The 22,190-nt window shown below is 34.6% G+C and overlaps 2 protein-coding genes and 4 non-coding genes across 6 annotated transcripts; 2 read left to right on the top strand and 4 right to left on the bottom strand.

Moving 5' to 3' along the window:
* Positions 1–1,953: 1,953 nt before the first annotated feature.
* Positions 1,954–3,727, top strand: LOC103958700 (thioredoxin-like 1-2, chloroplastic). Its single transcript, XM_009371002.3, has 4 exons — positions 1,954–2,486; positions 2,633–2,815; positions 2,991–3,155; positions 3,263–3,727. Exons 1-4 carry the CDS (start codon positions 2,247–2,249, stop codon positions 3,515–3,517), a joined length of 843 nt encoding a protein of 280 aa, XP_009369277.2. The 5' UTR covers positions 1,954–2,246; the 3' UTR covers positions 3,518–3,727.
* Positions 3,728–9,920: 6,193 nt separating this feature from the next.
* Positions 9,921–10,002, bottom strand: LOC125479898. The gene has a single exon (XR_007260355.1). It is a non-coding gene; the product is annotated as a small nucleolar RNA snoR122 (small nucleolar RNA).
* Positions 10,003–10,033: 31 nt separating this feature from the next.
* On the bottom strand, positions 10,034–10,119 carry LOC125479894. The gene has a single exon (XR_007260351.1). It is a non-coding gene; the product is annotated as a small nucleolar RNA R44/J54/Z268 family (small nucleolar RNA).
* A 298-nt stretch (positions 10,120–10,417) lies between these two features.
* LOC125479893 lies at positions 10,418–10,504 on the bottom strand. The gene has a single exon (XR_007260350.1). It is a non-coding gene; the product is annotated as a small nucleolar RNA R44/J54/Z268 family (small nucleolar RNA).
* Positions 10,505–10,676: 172 nt separating this feature from the next.
* On the bottom strand, positions 10,677–10,749 carry LOC125479892. Its single transcript, XR_007260349.1, has one exon. It is a non-coding gene; the product is annotated as a small nucleolar RNA Z267 (small nucleolar RNA).
* Positions 10,750–18,565: 7,816 nt separating this feature from the next.
* Positions 18,566–20,547, top strand: LOC103958701 (expansin-A1-like). The gene is made up of 3 exons (XM_009371003.3): positions 18,566–19,007; positions 19,152–19,464; positions 19,893–20,547. Exons 1-3 carry the CDS (start codon positions 18,581–18,583, stop codon positions 20,194–20,196), a joined length of 1,044 nt encoding a protein of 347 aa, XP_009369278.2. The 5' UTR covers positions 18,566–18,580; the 3' UTR covers positions 20,197–20,547.
* The last annotated feature ends 1,643 nt before the right edge of the window (positions 20,548–22,190 follow it).

Raw genomic sequence — 22,190 nt, 5'->3', positions numbered from 1 at the left:
AGGAAACTCAGTAAAGTAATTTAATCAGAACTTGGTTTTCTTTCTTTTTTCCCTTGATTAGGGATCGGATTAGGCCCCTTGTACCATGACTCAGCACCCATGATTTTTAATGGGAAAAATATCATCTGCATCTCAAACCCTAGTGCGTCCATCGTGTGTTTGCAGTATATATTTTGTATTAATTTAATGTTTAACACGTATTTTATGATCATGGAGTTGTTAAATGCTGCGATTTGATCAAGATTTGTCATCATGGATTAAGCCCTAAGCAGGAGACTGACCACAAAGCATCATCATATTCTTTTGTTTATTAAGGAAGATTATTGGGTAATTACAAAAAGACAGAAAGCATTCGTGAGGATCCCATGTTTTCATGTGATCGAATGATTATGTATGAAGTTAATCTACCCTACACATATGATCAAATGCTCCCGTGTTTTCTTTTGCTAGCGTAGATGCAGAGGGGGCATTGAGAGGGAGCAAAATGTGCAGTTGCACGGGATCTCAAATTTGAAGGGCCTCAAAAAAAATTTGTCATGTAATATTATGTAATAATGTTCTATTCTTAAAAAAAAAATTTGTTTTTGTTAGTACTTTAAAATTTCATTTTGCACCTCTTATAAGAGTAATTTTTTTTTCCTTTCTAAATATAAAAATTTGGAGTACAATGAGATATTTTGTGTGCCAATAATAACATCCGAAAAACGATATATATAATAATATTATATGTTCAAGTGAAACTTCATAGTTAGAGTTTTGAAGTTTTTTGTTTTTCATGTTTGATTGTTTAAAAATGAACTGCTTTTGATTATTTAGTGAATGTTATGTTTGTAACTCTTTTTACTTATAATTAATGACATTTGTAAACTTGCATTCAGTGAGTACTAAAATTTGTTTTGATTTAAGTAACAGTTTTCTAGCATCAATGCATTGTCTTTTTGTTTTTTAAACTATCTTAAGGAGGGTTTTTTTTCAAATTTCACACAGGGTCTTCGAAATCTCAGAGACGACCCTGCGTAGATGATGGGCGTTTTAACTTTGGATCTTTTAAAATATTATTTGAATTAAAAGCGTATGAGTTTGATTTTTCCTTTCATTATAGTTGACGAACTGAGTTCCTCTTTGAGTCTCTACAACCGACAAACTTAGAGATTCGGACTTATTATGTTAAATCATGCGGACCGTATTACATCAAATTGTAATGAAAAAATAACAAAATACACTATTGCATGATATACCATACGATTATTATTGAAGTAAATTTGTTGACTACTAGGTACAACTGTTATGAAGTGGTGTGTAAACGGTAAGTCGGTAAAGCCGTATTTCTTCAATTTTTGGAAGAAAAAAAAATATGTGGAATTAAAAAACTATAAAATAAAGTATTTTATTTATGAAAATAAAATTTTGATATGCATCTCTTAATCAAAAACATAACTTTTTAATAAAAATAAATAGTCAGAATTTCACTAGCCAAAATAGGATTCTCAAAAAGAAAAAAAGTAAAAAAAAAAAAAAAAAAAAAACTAAAAACAATTCTACTCCAGCAAGTAAAACGAGAGATAAAAAGATAAATCAGATTATCCAATTTTTGATGAAGCAGATAGAGTCAGCTGCTCAAATTTATCCACTTCCATAATTTTGTGGAGAAATATCCCAATTAATATTTTCACACAAAACCAGAGCATTTGACCACCAAACATTTGCCCGAAATATAGCAAGTTTTACATTATTGCCAACTCAAATCCAAAAAATTAAACGAAAAACACAGCATATTCCTCGTTAATGACGGTAAATTACACATAAACAACAGCTATAAATCTGTGTCATTTATCAAAAAAATAATAATAATTAAAAATAAAAATAAAAAGTTTTTGGATAAGAGGAAAAATCCATATCAGAAAGACCCCACCTACCCTGTTTCAATTTTTTTTCTAAATACCCCCACTTTTTTTCCTCCTCCTCCTCTCTCTCTCTCTCTCTCTCTCGCTCTCTCAAGTTTTCAAAGAACACAACTCTGTCAATTAGGTTTTTTAGTAAAAAGGAGACATTTTTTGTTCAAAGCTTTGAACTTTTTGTTTAAAGAACAAGTTTTGTTGAAGATTTTGATTGCAAGGGGTTAATTTTAATCCATTTTTCGGCCGTTTCGATTCGAAAAAGTGGTATTTCAGGCAGAGGATCAAGTTGGTCTTGGTCGGTTTTTTTGTTTTCGCTGCGAAATCTGGGAAAAGGGCGTTTGAGTCGACATGGCCAATGCATTTGCATCACAGACTGGTTTCTGCATTTCTTCTGGGTTGGATGAAATTGCAGCTGGCTCCAAATCCCCCAAAGGGGATTTTAGGGTTTCTCCTACCTCCCAATTTAAGGATGCAAATTCAAGAGCTTTTCCTGCATTGAGTGTTGATTTCTTGGGAAAACCCTTGATTCTCTCAGATCAGGGTTTCGAGAATTGGAGGGTCAGAAAACCAAGCAATTTCTCTGTGCATGTATGTAAAGCTTTCTCCTTCTCTCTTTTTAGCTTTTAGCTTTTGCCTTTTGGCTTTTACCTTTTGTAGGATTTTTGTGTTCCCCAATGCATTTTTCTTTTCTTTTTTTGCGATTTTTTTTTAATTGGGAATTTATGGTTTTTCAGGCACAAGCATCTCTGTGTGTAAGCAGAGCAATGAGATGGTGGGAGAAGACCCTTCACCCCAACATGGTGGAGATCCATTCTGCTCAAGAACTTGTTGATTCTTTGAAGAATGCTGGAGACAGATTGGTTGTGGTTGACTTTTACTCACCTGGTTGTGGAGGCTGCAGAGCTCTCCATCCCAAGGTATATATATTTGATTTTTCGTTTATGTTTTAGCAACCAATTTATGCATTTCAGAGAGACGGACCAGCGGCCCACTAATTCCGCCTCGGAATTATGGCATTCTGGTTTAATTGTTAGGGCCTTAATCTGGAACATTATGGTGAAATTTGTTGACCAATAGTTGCCATTTTATTAGATCTGTCAGCTGGCTGAATCGAACCCGAATGCGATTTTCCTCAAAGTTAACTATGAAGAGCACAAGACTATGTGTCATGCTCTCAACATTCATGTGCTGCCGTTCTTTAGATTCTTTAGAGGTGCAGATGGTCGTGTGTGTAGCTTTAGCTGCACCAATGCAACTGTGAGTATTCCCTGCAATCATAATCTTCTTTCTCGAGCTTTAATTGCAATGAATTAGCGAAATTGTTTGTGGATCAAGAAACTGAGTCAGAATTCCTTGTTCAACAGATTAAGAAATTCAAAGATGCATTGGCAAAACACGGGTCTGATCGTTGTAATCTTGGGCCGGCGAAAGGGTTAGATGAATCTGAGATAATAAAGTTAGCTTCAATAGGTGAAATATTAACAACAACATCATCGCCATCCACGAAGGAAGAAAGATTGGAGGATCTGGTCACGAAAAGCGTAGATTTTTCGGGTGTGTGGAGCAATGAAGGCCATATCATAGAACTTGAGGAAGAAGGTTCCATGGTGAAGGTTTAAAAGCAGCTTCTCTAGGACAGTTTCCTACATGGTGTTGTTGTACATGTCTTTTTAACTTTGGGTTTTCCCATAAGCAGGGGGCTCTGGCTTTTTTACATCGAGCCCTGCCTAGTTTGGTTAATCTGGTATTTAGATTTGGATATTGTGATCTGATTAATTATATTTTATCTATTCAAACCCAGCATTCACCAGGGTATGCTTTTCTTGGAAGTGCCTTTTTGTCTAACTTTCACGTTGAATTCTTTCGAATTTGTATGGCAATCTTGACTGCGTCCTAGCAATGATCTTCTTGCAGGCCCCAAACTAACATGGTCAGTAATTCCGGCTAGGGTTTTTTTTTCTTTTATAAATTATTATTAAGGGAAGAGAGAGGGTTCGAAATTATGATAATAATTAAGGGGAGAGGGAGGTTCGGACCCAGAACTCTGTAGAGACACAACACCCTATCCACTAGGAGATTGGATCACATGCTCCAACCGAGGGTATTTTTAACAATTCCCTTTACTTTTTTAGCTCCTGTTGCAAAACTTATATAAATGTGAAAAACTCGACGGTTGGAGGCCAATTGCTATGAATATTAAGATTGACGGAGACTCGTAACCAAATTGAACGTTAAGAGGGTAAATCGAACTCGAAGAGAGTCACAAGTTCGAGGGTGTTATAAATTTTTTTTTTCCTTCCAACTAAGTAGGCCATGACTCATTCAAAAAACAAAAAAGAAATTTCATGGGGCATCAATTTGGCAGTTGGTGTAACATTATGTGGATTTATTTATTTAATTTGTGGCCCCTTGAATATTGACAAAGAAAAGTTATGGTGTTGGCAACTAGCTAAATTTTGTTGGCTTTGCATCTTGGATTTGGATTATGATCTACCGTTTTGGAATCAATGTGGTAGTTTTTATTTTCTTTTATTTTAAGAAAAGGAAACCAATTGGTGGCGTTGCCAGCAATCCATCTTTTCTGAGGTTAGAAAAACTTACATAGGTATTTCAACTTCTTCCTGGCAACCATCGTGTGATTCACTATCGCCAGGAATCGAACCCAAAACGTGTTGGATGAAATACGAGTCTGAAATTCATCTCCAACCATTGAGCCACCTCATAGTAGTTGAATCAATGTGGTTGTTAGAAAGCCAAAGTTTGTATTGTTTTCAACATCCAACTCCCTCAAAGTTGTCTTGAGTTTAATAAACGTTTCACATGAAAACATCAAGCACTTTTTTTAATGGCCTATTTATTGGAGTAGGATTCTCTCCTCTCTTTTTTTTCTTCCCCTCCTATTTGAATGGTCACGATTAAACCATGTCAACATTTTATATTAATTTTTTATAGAAAGAGATAGATAAAATAAAGAATATGAAAGGAGAGGATAGAAAAAGGAAGGGAGAGAATCATATTCCCTATGTATTTGGTGGCATGTGGTGAGGCAAACGTGCGGTGTAGAACAAGTTAGGTCATACTAAATAGAAACCGAGAACAACTTATATGCACTCAGAATACTATGATTTTGATGTTTTAAGTCAATTAAGCGATGAAATTAAAAAATAACAGACTTTAAAACAACTTTACTATGGCATCCATGACATCAAAATATCTCATGTGAACCAAATAAATTAAGTCTGTTCTTTATATGAACACTGTCAAAATAGATGAAACTCAATAGTCGATGAGTTTTAAAATAGATTTCATATTACATATCTCGGAAATGTAAAGTGAGATGTAACCGTAATTATTACCTTTTGAATTTCCGTATTTTTATTGGAGATGCTCTAATTTGATTGCAATTAGTTCGAAAAATGTCTGTTACAAATCCTCAAAGTTAATCACAGTAATGAGCGAGGATTTGGCAATGAGTTAAGTTACGAACAATTCCGCCAATTTGAAATGAACCCCACAAGGAATTATATCACATTTTAACAAAAATGTTACAAAACTACATGGCCACATGAAATATGACATTTTTGTGGAAACACAAGAATCTAGCACAAAAGAAAAAAGATATTAAAATTAGTACTCTTTTGGATTCTGATGATGAACATAAATTAAATTACAGAGTGTGATTTGTACTATGCAACCACCAATTTGGATAAGATCATGTGCCCTACACATTCTGGAAAATTCTGGAAAATGTTTTAAACAAAAAAATTAAATAAGCAAATAGGAGGCAAATGATCTTCTTGCAGGCCCCAAACTTACATGGTCAGTAATTTCGGCTGGGGTTTTTTTTTTTTTTTCTAAATTATTATTAAGGGAAGATAGAGGATTCGAAATTATGACATAATTAAGGGGAGAGGGAGGTTCGGACTCAAAACGCAGTAGAAACACAACACTCTATTTATTAGGAGATTGGACCACATTCTCCAGTCAGGGGTATTTTTAACAAGTCCCTGTATTTTTTTAGCTCCCATTCCAAAAATTATATAAATGTGAAAAACTTGACGGTTGGAGGCCAATTGCTATGTATTTTAAGATTGACGGAGATTCATAACCAAATTGAACGATAAAAGGGTAAATCGAACTCGGAAGAAAGTCACAAGTTCGAGGGTGCTATCAAATTTTCTTTCCTTTCAATTAAGTAGGCCATGACTCATTCAAAAAATGAAAAAGAAATTTTATGGGGCATCAATTAGGCAGTTGGTATAACATTATGTGGATTTTTATTTTTTTTAATTTGTGGCCCCTTGAATATTGACAAAGAAAGTATGGTGTAGGCAACTAGCTAAATTTTGTTGGCTTTGCATCTTGGATTTGGATTATGATCTGTCGTTTTGGAATCAATGTGGTAGCTTTTATTTATTTTTTTATTTTAAGAAAAGGAAATCAATTGGTGGCGTCGCCAGCAATCCATCATTTTTGGAGCTTAGAAAACTCACAGAAGTATATCAACATTTTTCTAGTAATCATTGTGTGATTCACTATCGTCATGAATCAAACTCAAAACGTGCTGTGTGAAATACGAACTTGGAATTCGTCTTCAACCATTGAGCCAGCTTGTAGTGGTTGAATCAATGTGGTTGTTGGAGAGCCAAAGTTTGTATTGTTTTCAACATCCAACTCCCTAAAAATTGTCTGAGTTTAATAGACGTTTCACATGAAAACATCAAGCACCTTTTTTAATGGCCTATTTACTTGGTGGCATGGGGTGAGGCAATCAGACGATGAAACTAAAAAAATGATAAACAACTCTACTGTGGCATCCATGACATCTCATATGAACCAAATAAATTAAGTCTGTTCTTATATGAACACTATCAAAATAGATGAAACTCAATAGTCGATGAGTTTTAAAATAGATTTCGTATTTACATATCTCGGAAATATAAAGTGAGATGTAACTGAGATTACTACCTCTTAAATTTTCATATTTTTATTGGAGATGCTCTAATTTGATTGCAATTAGTTCGGAAAATGTCTGTTACAAACCCTCAAAGTTTGTCACAGTAACAAGCGAGGATTTGGTAATGGGTTAAGTCATGAACAGTTCCGCCAACTTGAAACGATTCCCACAAGGAATTATATCACATTTTAATAAAAATGTTACAAAACTACATGGCCACATGAAATATGACATTTTTGTGGAAACACAAGAATCTAGCACAAAAGAAAGAAGAAGATATTAAAATTAGTACTCTTTTGGATTCAGATGATGAACACAAATTAAATTACAGAGTGTGACTTGTACTATGCAAGCACCAATTTGGATAAGATCATGTGCCCTGCACATTCTGGAAAATGTTTTAAAGAAAAAAAATTAAATAAGCAAATAGGAGGCAAACAACTTCTGATTGGTCACCTAACGTGGAACTGACGTGGATGGGCCCAGAATCCTACTCAGCATGGGTCCCGGGGAGGAATGTATTTGGAAAATCATCATGCAGAATTCATGGAATCCAGAACAACCTGCAGTTTCTATTTCCCACTTCCATGCTACTGGATAAAATATTTATCTTTATTTTCTAAAATATTTGGATAAGTTATTGGATATGGTACAATTTGATAATTTTGTACTGAGATGTTAGACCAACTTTATTGTCGTATTTTTCTACTTACATTATAATCTCACATACCATAAAACATTAAAAAATTGAAATATTATTTTCACATTCACTATTATTCCTAAAATAACCTCTAATATACTATTTCCCCACACATTATTATACATAAAAATTGAAATATTCCCAAACAACAAAATCTCCCCCGAAAATAATTTACCAACAAATGAATGACCCTCCGAATGTTTGTTGTTGTGTGATTATACACTCTAATAACTACCATCAACATCCAATCATCATCAATTTTTAGCTTCTTACCCTTTAATTGGAAAGGGCATCTACATTTTTACATTCCAAAGTTCCTTCTATTTTCATCCTTTATGTATTTTCCGCCAATTTGGCTTACATATTGTCCTTTCCTTTCACAACTCAATGTAAATCTAAAGCTCCTGTCATTTTTTTAAGCCCAATCCATTTTTATTATTATATATCGTTTAGGTTCTTATCAGTCCTTTTATAAATGGGCAAACTTGTTATAAAAAAGTTCACTAAAAAGTGAGCCAAGAGATACAACACTGAAGTAGGAATAACAGGACTCTTTTGCGAAGTTCGTATTTGGAAAATTGATCTTACCAAAATTCAATGTAAACCTACGCCCAAATAATTGGTTGGTAGTCGGTACATTGTGAGCTCTAAGGTTAGCAATTTTCACTGTAATTAAGAATGCTAGCAAATTTTTCCCTCACTATCTCTCAAATTCATAAGGTCATATTCTTATCACTCGGAACATTTTTGTTTTACCTTCTAAATTCATATCAATCTTTAAAGATTTACTCCGCAATAAAACCAACCAAATTAGAAACCATTTAACCATTTGATTAGGAATCTAAAATTTTCAGCTTTTAAGAAGCATGAGCCGTCAAATCATGGAGTAACCGTCAGACGGTTTAAGGGTGGGCGCGGTTTGGGTTGTGAAGTTTTAGGTCAAAACGAAAACCAATCAGCATGCTTCAATTTTGCTTAACTTCCAAACCACAATAGCTTAAAACCGATGTAACCGGGTAACCAATATCGCGGTTTGATTTGGTTTGGTACGGTTTGCGGCAAGCAATTCCCGAATGAAAATTTCAAAAATATAAATAAATATATTACAAAAGGGTAAATATTTAAGAAATAATTGGAATACTATAAAATTAAAAAAGTGATATTCACACACTCTTTTTAACTTCTCAAACACCATTTTTATTTTTGAACATCTGATTGAACAAATCAAACAAAAACGACAAAAATAAAGAAACGTTTGTACGAAACTAAAGAAAGTGTGCGAAAATCACTTTTCTAAAATTACATTATTTCATGACTTCATTTAAAGAGATTGAAACAATTAAGAATGCCGGCAAGCTTTAGCTCACAAGAATTTTCCCTGGGACATTCTCCTCCTGTCAAAGTGGCAAATAAACTTAACACAACGTTCATAATGCAATAAAATTTGTTTAATTAAACGCTGTTTCGCCCACCTGACCTCTCTTATTTCCGCCCCAACCTTATAACTAAAACTTAAATCATAAAACAAGAATGCTGCTATACCCACCCACTTATCCTATTTTCTCCGCCATAGGAGAAAACAGAATAAACGGACAGACATAACAGCACTCTAAATCAATTTTCAATGTTCACAATTGTTAGATGCAACAACCATCACCTAAACCCCTAAACGCAACTTTGAATTAAGTTCAACTAATTGAAAACTTTTATCTACTTACTTCCCAACAAAAGGTCAAATTAAGACTAATTTGGGAAGAGGAATGACAAAAGCTTGTGATTAATTAAACTTAATTAAAAGTTGGATGCCAATAAGTTGGATGCCAATAAACCAAATCACAAAAAATCAGGTCTCGTTTGGATATGCTTTTAAAATAACTAAAAGTGCTTTTAGAGAAAAATGTTTTTAGGTTCCAAAAGCTCTTAAAGTGCTTTTTACAAGAAGCACCAGTTATGTTCTTCCAGTAAGCACTTTTAAGTGCTTTTTCAAAAGCACTTCAGTTATTTTAAAAGCACTTTCAATCATTTTAAAAGCACATTCAAACGAGCTAACCAGCAAACAGATAATTGACAGACAGATGGCAAACAAGATGTAAAATTGTGAGAAAGCCTTCATATACTATCCAGCGTGAACGATTATTTCATAAGTTGCTTTTGGAGCCCGAGGTGTCGAGCTTCCACAAAAGCAATACTTCAAATCTCCGTTCTTTTGTTCAATCACCAGGCATTCAAAAACAAATGCATACACTAAAGATAATGGCATTCAAACTTTGTAACACATTGTTCAAATCATCTTCCTCGTAGTATACCGTTATGCAAAGAAACACTTACGAACGACAGAATTCAAGCAAAGCAAGCAAACAGATTTTGCCTCAGAGGTAGTGACAATATTAGCATATATCATCATATCTATATCTGATAATACGTGCATTTGAAATGCATCATTGGCAAAACTTAAAATTCTAACAACAATACTAATTAAGTGCATCAGAGAGATTCCCATCGACAATTCACCATCCTCCGAAAGGAGTTCTGATGTCCCTGTCTGTTTTATCGTCACGTGCAATACATAGGAAAACTAACCAAAAGTCCTCAAGAACTTAATGAAAAATGACAAATAAGTATGTAAGTGAATAGCACAAAGAAAGGTAAAATGTGATTTTTCGTTAAAAGTGAACAATACCGAAAGTATTTCGCTAAAACTCCCTACATTCAATCATAAAAACCTCAAATGCAATCACATAAAGATATAGACACTACATGACTCATGTTCCCGGTACCCATAAAAATTTCTCGGCCGGATCAGAAGTAAACAATCCTGAATCATGCAAGAACACAAATCAATGGCAGTAAATAAAAAGTTCAAATGCATCAGAGAGATTCCCATTTAGACTAGTCATCAATCTCCAATGGAGTGCAGATGTCCCTGTCTGTTTTATCATCATTTGCAACTCCAAACACCCACAATTTTTAATCTAATTACCTAAAAAACCAAACTTTCTTGTCACCCATGAAGCATAAACTGAGAATTAAGCATAAAGATCAAAGATTTCAACCAGAAATAAATAAAGATTAATAATTTCAGTAAAACATCAAGAGTAAAATTGGTAAAGAAGTGTAAATCCTCATGCCTCAGATGTAAATTTGTTTCATAGAATTTACTCTCAAAGTATATTTAACGCCATCATAGGCATGGGCATACCTTCTTAATAATAATACCATAAATAAATAAATAAATAAAACAGATGAAAAGACAGAGCAAAAGAATATCAGAAAAACAAAACAGATCAGAAATCTTATGAACAAACAGAAATTCAAGACCAAATTAAACCTGGGATTGTGGTGTGAATCTCAAATTAAAAAGGGCAGGTTGGAAGGGGCAGAGATGGAGGTCGTGGAAGATGGGAGAAGAGAGGGTACTGAGTTAGGGTTTTGACTGTGAGTGTGATTATATATAGTGAGGGGGGAGGAATTAGGGCACAGCAAAAACGTACAGTTTGATCAGGACCGTTCATTTGTGACACGGTGGTGGGTTGGGCTAAAAAGCCCAAATATGATAAAACAGCCTACTATTAATGGACCCAATCATCCACTGGGGCTTCCAAAGTTATAATCCAATGTCCAGAGTCGGCCCATTTTTGGGTTGGGTAGGATGGGGACTTTTTTAGGGTTTAGGGCTTAGAGTATTGGCCCATAGTTGGGTTGGGTAGGAGATGGATTTTGTTAGGGTTTAGGGTTTTGGAGTTTTCAAAGAACTTAACTGACATCATGGAAATTGTGAACGGAAAATGTGCAAAGTAAGTGAGATAAAGACTTAGCCCGGTTCCCAGAGCATCCCAATGAAGGGTTTTATATGAGGCCGAAAAAAATTATGAGAAATCTTTGAGGTTTTATAAAATAATCTCTCCCAATAAGGGGGTTATTTTTTTCAGACTATATTTAGGGCTATATATATTTATTTATGTAGTAATTTGATTATAAGATATTTTTTTTATTAACTTTTCTTAAGTTGATTTTTGGACGTGCTATCTTAAACTTTTTTTATGAACCTTCCAACCTAAAAATGTTCAAATTGTGACAAAGTTAGATTTCATCATTTATGAATTGTTTGTTAGATTAAATTCTCTTATGTCAATCTCATCCATTGAAAGATACAAACCCACTATGAAATAATTTGATTTTCACGTACAAAACAACAATTTATCTAACATCAATTGGTATATTAGTATCATACAATTTTGAAAAAGTTTGTTTGAAAATTTCACCCACAATGCCATTGAGCGTTAAATCAATTTGAAAATTTTAATTCTTATGGAATTTAAAACAATAATTAATTAGCCAAATTGCAAGAAAAGTATGTAAAGAAAAAAGAATTTAAAAAAAAAGGAGAGTATAAGTGTATTCGCAAGTGGAGGGAGAGTGATAAAAAAATTTCATATGAGTTGCTACTTTTTGTGGGACCCACAACTTTTTGGGGCTAGATGTAGCCCAATTTTATGCTACCCAATAAAGGAAGTTACTAGCTCCAGTAGTGGATCTAGCTCCATTTTCCTGCTCATTGGGGATGAAATTTCTCATTGAGGCTTGAAATATTGTAGCCTCATGGAGCATAAAGTCCCCATTGAGGATGCTCTCATAAATAGTACATGAATGACCTATATGGTACTTGAAATGTTGCAATCTTTTATACAGGCTAAATGCTAAGGGGACTCTCTCACAAGTGAGATTTTTTATAATTTTCAGTCATCTCATGTTCTTGGTACAATGTTTTATAATGTTGACATGAGAATTAACGTTAAACTATGAAGTGACAGAGAGTTATATAGATTCCCATTTTTTAGAGTCATCTTAACATTTTCTCTTCTATATGTGTAGGCATTGGCGAATCCACACAAGAGATAGTGTTTGCACCTGAGTCACTACTATTACTACGTGTGAAATTTGAAGTTAATTTCATTTTCTCCTGATTATGACTATAAGTCTATAACGGGTGCAAAATCTTTGACAAACGAAACAGTATATAGTCAAAGTAGTGTGCGAGTTCATCTTGATATTTATAAGAAAATTTTCCTTGATTCCCTACCGAGCTTAGAGATATGACATCTTCGATAAGTATTTATTTTTCTTTTTAGTTTTATATTGTAACTTTTTGATGAGTTGAGGAAGTAAGAAATGAGTTGCACTTATTTAAATTTAAGAATATATTCCTTCCATGCATGTCACAAAATATGCATTGCGATGCTTACCTATCTGGCTCATTGGTATCTCTTCCCCTAAAAGCTGCTTTACCATTGGCAAGATAAAAAGGAGCCGAAAAGATTAAGGAGTTGTCTCCAAGTTAAACTTGATTAATTATCTTTAATCATGGATTCATGATTCGCCCAAACTTCATCTACTTTTCCATATGTATGCACTCGAGGAAGATAATTCTTTCACGCCTCCTCTTGCACGTTATCTCCATGAATTCTGGCCTTTTGTGTAAACTTTCGGTGTTCATCACAAATAGTTACTTGGACCGAAAAAAAAATCACAAATAGTTACTAGTCGAGGTATCAAATATAAACTCGTTATCTAAGTAAGTGGAATATGAAACATTCAACTTACAAATTGATAAATTGCAAGTACATTGGAACCGAATTAATATATATATATGTATAAAACATAATTGATAATCGAACCGAATTAATATATATGTATAATTTTAATTTTAAATATATAATTGATGCAAATTATTGTAGATGCGTTGGATTGGTTGAGATTGCCTTCGGTCTAGCATATAGCCATCGACGACGTCGTCGAGTCAACGTCCATTGCCATCTAGTCATCGCCCATTGCTATTGGAGCCGTCGTCGTCGATCCAAAGCCATCGTTGTCGATCTAGAACCATCGATCTAGAGCAATCTATAATCTCAATTGTTGCGGTTTCAGTATAGATTTTCAATTCCCAAACATATTCGCATCATTTAACCCCCGAAACCAGCCCTAATTGTAGTTATGAAATAAGCATCGTGCTTCAAACTTCAAATCAATTAATTTGAAAAAAAATATATATATATATATATATATTATAATACAACGAATTATGATATATAAAAAAACAATAACCATGCATGCCTCAAAATAATTTTTTTTCCCTAAAGTAAAGTAGCCAAGTACTTTGAGAGAGTAATGTCTACATCGGTTATGTATAGTATCTTAGCTATTTAGTTAGGTTGCCATCAACCTAGATCAACATCGACAACTTATTGTCATATAATCTGAATGTAATCTTGCACTTTGTCTGTGTTAGAGAACCGTCGCCATTTTTGTTTCTTGTATTCTTTATTAAAATGAGCAAATATTATATAATCAAATGCACTGGATTTGGATAGTTATCGTCTTTTCCCTTACCTTTTTTTTTTTTTTTTTTAACCCAGAAGTTAATTCTTATATATTATAGAATACAATTAGAGTCTTATGGTTTATTTCTTTGCACCAAATACATTGGATTTGAATCTTCATTCCTTGTCTCTTTTTATTTTGGAATTGTCTACTCTAAACTATGGAGTAGTGATTTGAACTTGAGTGCAAAGAGGAGAGCATATTGCTGTAGCAAAGTTAATAACGCCCTAGTGTGTTGGAACTGCTTTTATATATGGAGATTAATAACCTTCTTATTACTGGTTACTGAATAATTCCATTTGTTAGATAGGTCCAATGAATCGATATTCATAGGGTGGTGCTATCCTCACATCCCCTATTAATTTACATCATTTAATTTTCTTCAATTCATTCAATCTAACGATCAAAAATATAAAAATATGTGTAAAAAATAAAGAAAGATATGTGAATAGCACCACGCTATTCATATCATATCTAGGGAAGTAGGATTTATCTGCCAGATGACTATAATTTGTTAGAAAATTTGACAAGCTATAAAATATCTTGCAACTTGCGAACAATTTTGTTGTCTTGTTAATCCGTTTCGCCACATATAAATTCAGTTACTAATTTACGATTTTCTCTGACATTTCTGGGCTTATATTATCGTCTCCCTCTGTGTGCCGTTTATATATATTGACTTATTGTTCACATACTCAGTTTTTCCTCCTCTGCAATGAACGGCAGGATTCACATTTTCTTCATTAATTCTAACTTATGCAGCGACTACACCTCGGTGCACCCCTGAAAAAATAGCAATGTTATTGTTTTATGCCCAACGATTCTCGTGAGACTGTAAATTTAAACTACATATTTTGATAAGAAACAAATATCCAACGAACTGTAGATAAATAATCTTATGTTGATCATATATAATCATGTATATATTTGATCACGAATTCAAAAGAAAATCAAACGGTGCAGTTGTAGTTTACCCAAAAATATCAAAGCTTTGAAAGAGAGGCTTGAAAAGTGGCTTTTCATGATTCATTCACACACGTATGCATGGGTCAATTTGCATGATGTATTTGTAAACTAGTGTTGGTGGCTTCCTGGTTGTTTTCCAGGCTTTAGGTCTCGACGGTCAGTAGATTTCATCTCTGAAGAAAGAATCCGTGAAAGATAAGGAAATAACAGGACAAAAAAAACAAAACCCTAATTCATAATAAAGCTACGTGTACAGCTAAAAATGACGACTGCATGGTCTGAAAATGGAGCCAAACTAGTGCAGCACGTACGTGTTCGATCCCATATTAAAACCGTTCACGTTGCTTTCCATGAGAGCTAAGCCAGCTTGCTTATCTAATAGGTGGCACAATTCCACGACAACTCTTGTTTTGTCGAAGAAAAACTTGACATACTATATTACTACTTGTAAAAATGAATAGTTTTACTACTAGTTGTACCAAAATTTTTTATGATAAAATTCAGCACCTATGTATCAAATTGTGTATGTGGTTAAGCTATGCTAATATTTGGGTCATTAGTAATGGACCACTGACTTGACTGTGAAATCTAAACATGTGTCCCTTATTATTATTTCTTTTTCTTTTCATTTTTTTTTAATTGTCCAACTTTTTTGTGCCATATAACTTATGTGACTGTGTGCCACTGTGGATTGGAAATTTAAAGAGTTCATACATGTTGAATGGAAATAGGAACTATAGTTGATTGATAATACCGAGTACGTAGTATTGACTATGCTTCAGGTCTATTTTTACGGTAAAATACAATTGATGTTCCTTGTAATGAATCAGAAGATAAGATAGGATATACACATATACCATACGTATAACCACACCAACTAAATCATGCACGTTCTCGGAATTCGTGTATGACCCCCTCCATGGAAAGATTTTTTAATATACTGAAAACACGACCCAGTACTTTAAATATAATAATACGTTGATTGGTTTGAAAAGGAGACCTAAAAACAAGATTGCAGCATGTGAGTCCCTCAAAGCATCACCGTCACACAAACTTTCTCGCCGATTGATGCTAGCAAGTTTTTAAGCAATATGTTTAATTATTTGTACAATTTTATGTTGTTTGATTAATTGCTTATCTTCATATTTTTTCTACCTAAGTTTAAACTCTCTTCCGTTTTATTAATGTAGCTTAAATTAGCTAGAATATATATATATACATATATATATATATATATCGTCATAGACGGAGCCAATGAAGGCTCATTGGGGCATATGCTCCCATTCAAATAATTCGTTTGTTTAGTTGCAGATTACAATTATATAATTACACGGATTATCTTTGAAGAAAATATATGTATTTAATATCCAACATACATTCATTTTACTTATACTCCATATCAAATATTCTATGAGCAATAGTGCTCTTGTTTTGTCATTCAAACCGAAAAAACTCTCTCCCGCCTACCATGTACTTATATATTTTCTCTTCACTTTGCCACTTTCCACTACTATATTGAAATTTTTGTAAAATTAGAATTGTGATACATCATCATTTGAAACCATACTTAATATCATGTTGCATATAACCATACTATAATAAGGTTTTCTTAATTGTTTTTGGTTGCCCCCACTAGAAGAAATTTTTGGCTCCGTCCCTGTATATCGCGTATGGTTTCTACATATGTATACTCTATGAGTTACCTGTATGTTAAATTTACATTCATTTGAGAAGTTTGAACAACATATATATAGCCGGATATGCGTGATACATTCATGCATGCATCCTTGTGATTGCAATTTTCAAATTGATAACGAAATTGCACATGCATGCAACTTTGAGAGACGGATGTGTTTGCAGCTTTTGCAGAACTAGTTGGCAACAAAATTAGTGAAATATAATAAATGGGATTCAGGTGTTGGTGTGCTTTCTCATCAGATGGTCCTAGTACTCCCTCCCTCCCTCTCTCTCTCTCTCTCTCCCTCTCCCTCATCAACTCCCTTTGTTCTACGATCGATCGTGATATGTAACAGACTGATGAGCCCTGCTTATCAGCATTACAAACATTTCATCATCCACGTTATAAGAAAAATAAAAAGGTAAAGAATCATTTTTTGTCATCATCCATGTGCACTCCAAGTCCAAGTGTCTATATATAACCAAAGTGTCAAACCGATAACATTGAATGAGGTTTCTGCATTTGAGATATCCCAAGCACAATAACTAGGTCAAACTTTCTCATTTGAGTTATTAGGTTTTAAAATATATATTGGTCATAGAGTCAACACTCGACAGCCATAACAAATTTTATTTCGCCATTTGTCGGTCTGAAAATTATCGAGTTTTCCAAATATTTCCATGCCTAAAGCCTATAGGCAGACCTAGCTACTCATGTTCGTGGGATTGAATGAAATGTTTGACTCCTTTAGTATCATTTATTTTTTAATATTAATTAATCAAAGAAGAATTAAAAAATAAAAATGAACTGTTCAAGAAAAAAATAATTTCTCTTTCTGTTTAGAGAAAATTAAAAAACTAGTCTATGAACTTTCGCTTAATTAGAATTGTTGTCTATACACTTAAGGACTAATACTCACACATTTTATACTCAATGACCAAACCTTCAAATAGACAAAAATTCAGAGACTTGCTTCAATCTTTTTTTCTTCTTGCGAAAACTCACAATTTGACATGTAAATTTTTTTTTTCTTTTATTTCTTTAATTAGCCATTTCAATGTAAGTGTAAACCTCAAATTTACAGGTAATAAAAAATAATTCATTAACTGTAAAGAGCAAAACAATGTTCTCGAATAAATGATGTGTATGTGTGAATTCATCCACATTCAACAACCATGCATACGGAATAAGTAAAAGATATATACTTTATTGGTAGTTAGTTTCAACATGCTTTTCAATTGCACATGGACTGAAAGATGGTTAGAAATTTGGGATATCGACCAACTAGTTACTTATCTTGACTTTGTATTTGTAGATTATTCAAAGTAAACTATTTATGATAACCACTTTAGCCGCGTTAGCCCTTCTTCTTTACCTTTTTGGACTGGACATTAACGGCACGGGACCATTTGATGCATCTGCATGCGTTTTCCTCTTGGCTAAAGCGGCTGAAGCTGCTGCTAAAAGAAAACAGAGGAAAAGGCAAACTGCAACGAAAAGACTTAGTTTAGTGCAACGCTGTAGTAAATGATAGATACAATTAATGGTCGTTATTTACAGCTTACACATGCACCAATAGGAGTAGTTTTTCAGTGTGACACTAACTCATTTGCATGGTGTTCACCTAGTCACTTAAGTTGCGACACGCATAACATATCCGAGGTTCATAACATATATATTGCGCATGTTGTTTACACGTCTAGCTAGAAACACTTGAGTACTACACCCTTTAGGAAATCGTTGTGTCATCTCAGACTTAGAGTATAGTACTAGTTCAGAATATCGACACTTAAGCGATCATGTTTAAGGTAATTTTTTTTCGTTCACACATGTCATAACACGTAAATTAGTAAAAGTGATTGATGAAGTGTAGTGGGCATGACAGTTCTGTAACGGTACCTTCAGTACAAATTGCAAAAACCACTTTGGGGTCGTGAACCCTGGTTCAGTCTTTGAATCTATATGAATTTAACTCACCAACACCAACACACACAGAAATGTGAATGGCTCCAAAACCACGTGGTTTGAAGAAAAAGTTTGCTTTGGTTCCAGGCACATGCATAAAACCGCTTGCACTTGGCGGTTCAAGGTCCCCACACCTGAAAACTTTAGTTGGTGTGACGTTGCCCTTTCCATCCAACTCCAAGCATGTATTTATCCCCCACCTCACCCCCTCCACTTCTCCTCACAACTCACAAACACAAAGCCTCTTTTGCTTCTTTCTCTTTTCTGACACTACCGAAAGTGGTGTTTCTGCTTCAAAAACAAGTACAAGGTGCTGTGCAGGAAAAAACATGGCAATTCTTGGTTTTCTCTTGGTGGGTCTTCTTTCTTTGAGCTCCTTTGCTTGTGGATATGGAGGAGGTGACGGTGGTTGGGTTGATGCACATGCCACTTTCTATGGCGGAGGTGATGCGTCCGGAACAATGGGTGAGTAAACATTGCAGGACGTTAAAAATAACATACATGCATCAATAATTACATCAACAACATGTTGCTACATTTTGTTAGAGCATATCGACAGTCTGTTCTTTAATACCCTCTTAACTTTCTTTCAATGTATCTAAATTGCAGGTGGGGCTTGTGGCTATGGAAATCTGTATAGCCAAGGGTATGGAACTAACACGGCAGCTCTGAGCACAGCACTGTTCAACAATGGGCTGAGCTGCGGGGCTTGTTTTGAGATAAGGTGTGTGAGTGACCCCAAATGGTGTCTTCCGGGTTCTATTATGGTCACGGCGACCAATTTCTGCCCTCCAAACAATGCCCTTCCGAACAATGCCGGCGGTTGGTGCAACCCACCGCAGCACCACTTCGATCTCGCCCAGCCCATCTTCCAGCAGATTGCTCAATACCGAGCTGGAATTGTGCCTGTGTCTTACAGAAGGTATGCAATTCAGGCTTGGCTTGTTTTATGTTTCGAGACTCAACTCTTGTAGGGACTGTTTGAAATTTAATAAAAAATTTCGAAGGGAAAATTGCACATACACCCTTTAAATTCTTAGGGGTGTTCACAGATAACACAAATGTTTTTTTTTTTTTTTTTTTTTTTGACAATTTACCATCCAACCAATTTACCAAACGTCAACTTTTCCAATTTCTTAAATTTTCAAAACTACCTCTCTCAACGTTATGTTATGTGACTGTAGTATCGTCACGTGATTATAGCAATCTATTAATAGCTAGTATTATACCATAATATATTAATTATGTTGTCCGTTTATATTATAACACGTAAATTACTTGAAAGTATTTGACGGCCTGACAAACTTTATCGCTTGCTTTGACTGATGAATTGTTGTTCTAAATTTGCAGGGTGCCTTGCTTAAAGAAAGGAGGTATCAGATTCACAATCAACGGTCACTCATACTTTAATTTAGTGCTGATCACAAACGTTGGAGGTGCTGGTGATGTTCATGCAGTTTCCATCAAAGGGTCAAGAACTGGCTGGCAACCCATGTCAAGGAACTGGGGCCAAAACTGGCAGAGCAACTCTTTCCTCAACGGCCAGAGCCTCTCATTCAAGGTCACAACCAGCGACGGCCGCACGATCGTCTCCAACAACGTTGTTCCTGCCGGCTGGACCTTTGGCCAAACATTCAGCGGCCTACAGTTCTAAACAACACCATAAACTTTAAACAAATTATAATTACGTTTGTTTAGGGTGTAGCCACAGTTATTGAAACTTAGTGTTTAGAGTCAAACCTGAGAAGGGCTTATATTAAGAGGGCTCTTTTATCATTTCAAATTAAATTATGAGGGTTATTGTCTCTCCTCTCTTTTGGAAAAGGAAGGCAGAGAATTCGGCAGCGGTGGGCAGAAAACCACCCGCCGGGTTTTGTCAGGTTACTTAGTTATTCGTGTAGTTTGGTTTGGTTCGGTTCAATTTCGTTGTAATACGCTTTATCTTGTAAAATTTTAGTAAAATAAAGTTGTCCTCTCTTCATGAGGATGAAAGTAGTTGCTTGAATTTTACATCTATTCTATCTATGAGTGAAAATTTTGTTTTATAACAATTTCTGCGTGTTTTAATAAGGTGATATTCGAAGTTACGATAATACGTGTAATTAAAACTTGTCGTGATTAAAGAAGTTTAAACAGAGCAATGGTTTTGTTCATAAAACTTGTCGTGATTACACATCTTGGGCTAAAAATCTGTAACCCCTCCCCTCTCTTTGTTAACCATCAGACTTCGACTACAGCCCAAGCCTAAACGTGGACTTTGAAGTGGGCTACTATCTCTTTTGATTTTAGACAACCTTTTTTCTCTTACGACGGCTGTCGTAGTGTGTTTTCGAACCTGATCACATATACTATTACTGGGTATGTGCTCAGAGTCTGCTAGAGATAAGGCGAACAACGCATGCGCTTTGGACTTCCCTCTAACGTAGGCATTGCAATTTTATATTTCTGTTAATGAGTACTAAATGCTTTAATGTGACTTGATCAGTACTAGATTAGATGCTTGTATGTTCTCATTGCTAAAAGCTAGTTAACTACAACGGTGGGTTTGCTTTTACAGCAAGAAATGGACAAGCAAGCCTAGCGAGTCACATAGATATGCCCCTACCTACGAGCACGAGCATAAATAGGGCGAGCAAAATCTCGTTCTATCTATATTATCGATAACAGTTAATTTTGATAGCAGTCATGACTCTTGAGGCAGGGTACTGCTATTGCAAGAGTTCAAACTCCCTCCCTCACCACTTGAGCTAATCCTAAGTTTTTTTTTTTTTCTTTTCTTATGGTCAAATCTTGAATGAGATAGGTCGTCTTGTCTAGTTTTCACCTTTTTATTGTTTGTTGACTTCTCAAAATGTACCTAAAATTTTGTCAATTGGAAATGTTTTATTGATGTATAGACGTATATGTAAATGTTAAGGCTTCTTTACTTCCCCATAAGCCATTGTAATCATCCTTGGCTGCCTGTCTCATGGTTTAAGTGGAAGACTAATGAATAAGTTATCCTCTCCAAGAGCTATATGATGACATAGTTCCCTAAAATTTCACCCTTATATCGATTATCAAATTCCGACTCAATGTCATATAGAGTTAAAATCAAGCTACCGTCTATAGCTTTTGAGCTTCAGTAATAATTTCATATTCAAATTAAAAAGAGAATACGCACAAACATAAATTCGTGTTTTCATACAAGACATTGTCTGTTAATGTCCTCTAAATTTCATTTTTGATTAAAAATTTTACCTGTTTTAATTGTGTACTTAAACAAAAGGTAATTAAGTAATACCACACCGATCCAATTAAATATGCATTTGTAACCAAACGAATCACATTTTACATGAAAACAAAACTTACCCTATGCATTTAGGACATCATCATATATCCCGAATCAATAACACATAACACATGTTTTAAATTGTCGACAATGCAGTGCAATTGAGGTGAAGCTACACCAAGTCACTAGCTAAGATGTAGTTTGAGTCAGCCACTTGTCATGCAACTATAGGCTCCCTCAGATTCCACGTGGAAGGAGATCCAATCATCATATCCAAGGATTCTCCCATATCGATATCCTGTTATAAAAAAAAATCTTCATACGTGGCCCAAAAGTGGAACCCACAGTCTCATTTCAGCCAACAGCAACAAAGATAT

Source organism: the organism of the source record quoted next, unplaced genomic scaffold (assembly GCF_019419815.1).
Source record: "Pyrus x bretschneideri cultivar Hongxiangsu unplaced genomic scaffold, Pyrus_bretschneideri_v1 Contig3, whole genome shotgun sequence".
Taxonomy (NCBI): Eukaryota; Viridiplantae; Streptophyta; class Magnoliopsida; order Rosales; family Rosaceae; genus Pyrus; species Pyrus x bretschneideri.
The sequence above is the reverse complement of the archived record's forward strand: the minus strand, read 5'-3'. Positions and strand labels throughout refer to the sequence as shown.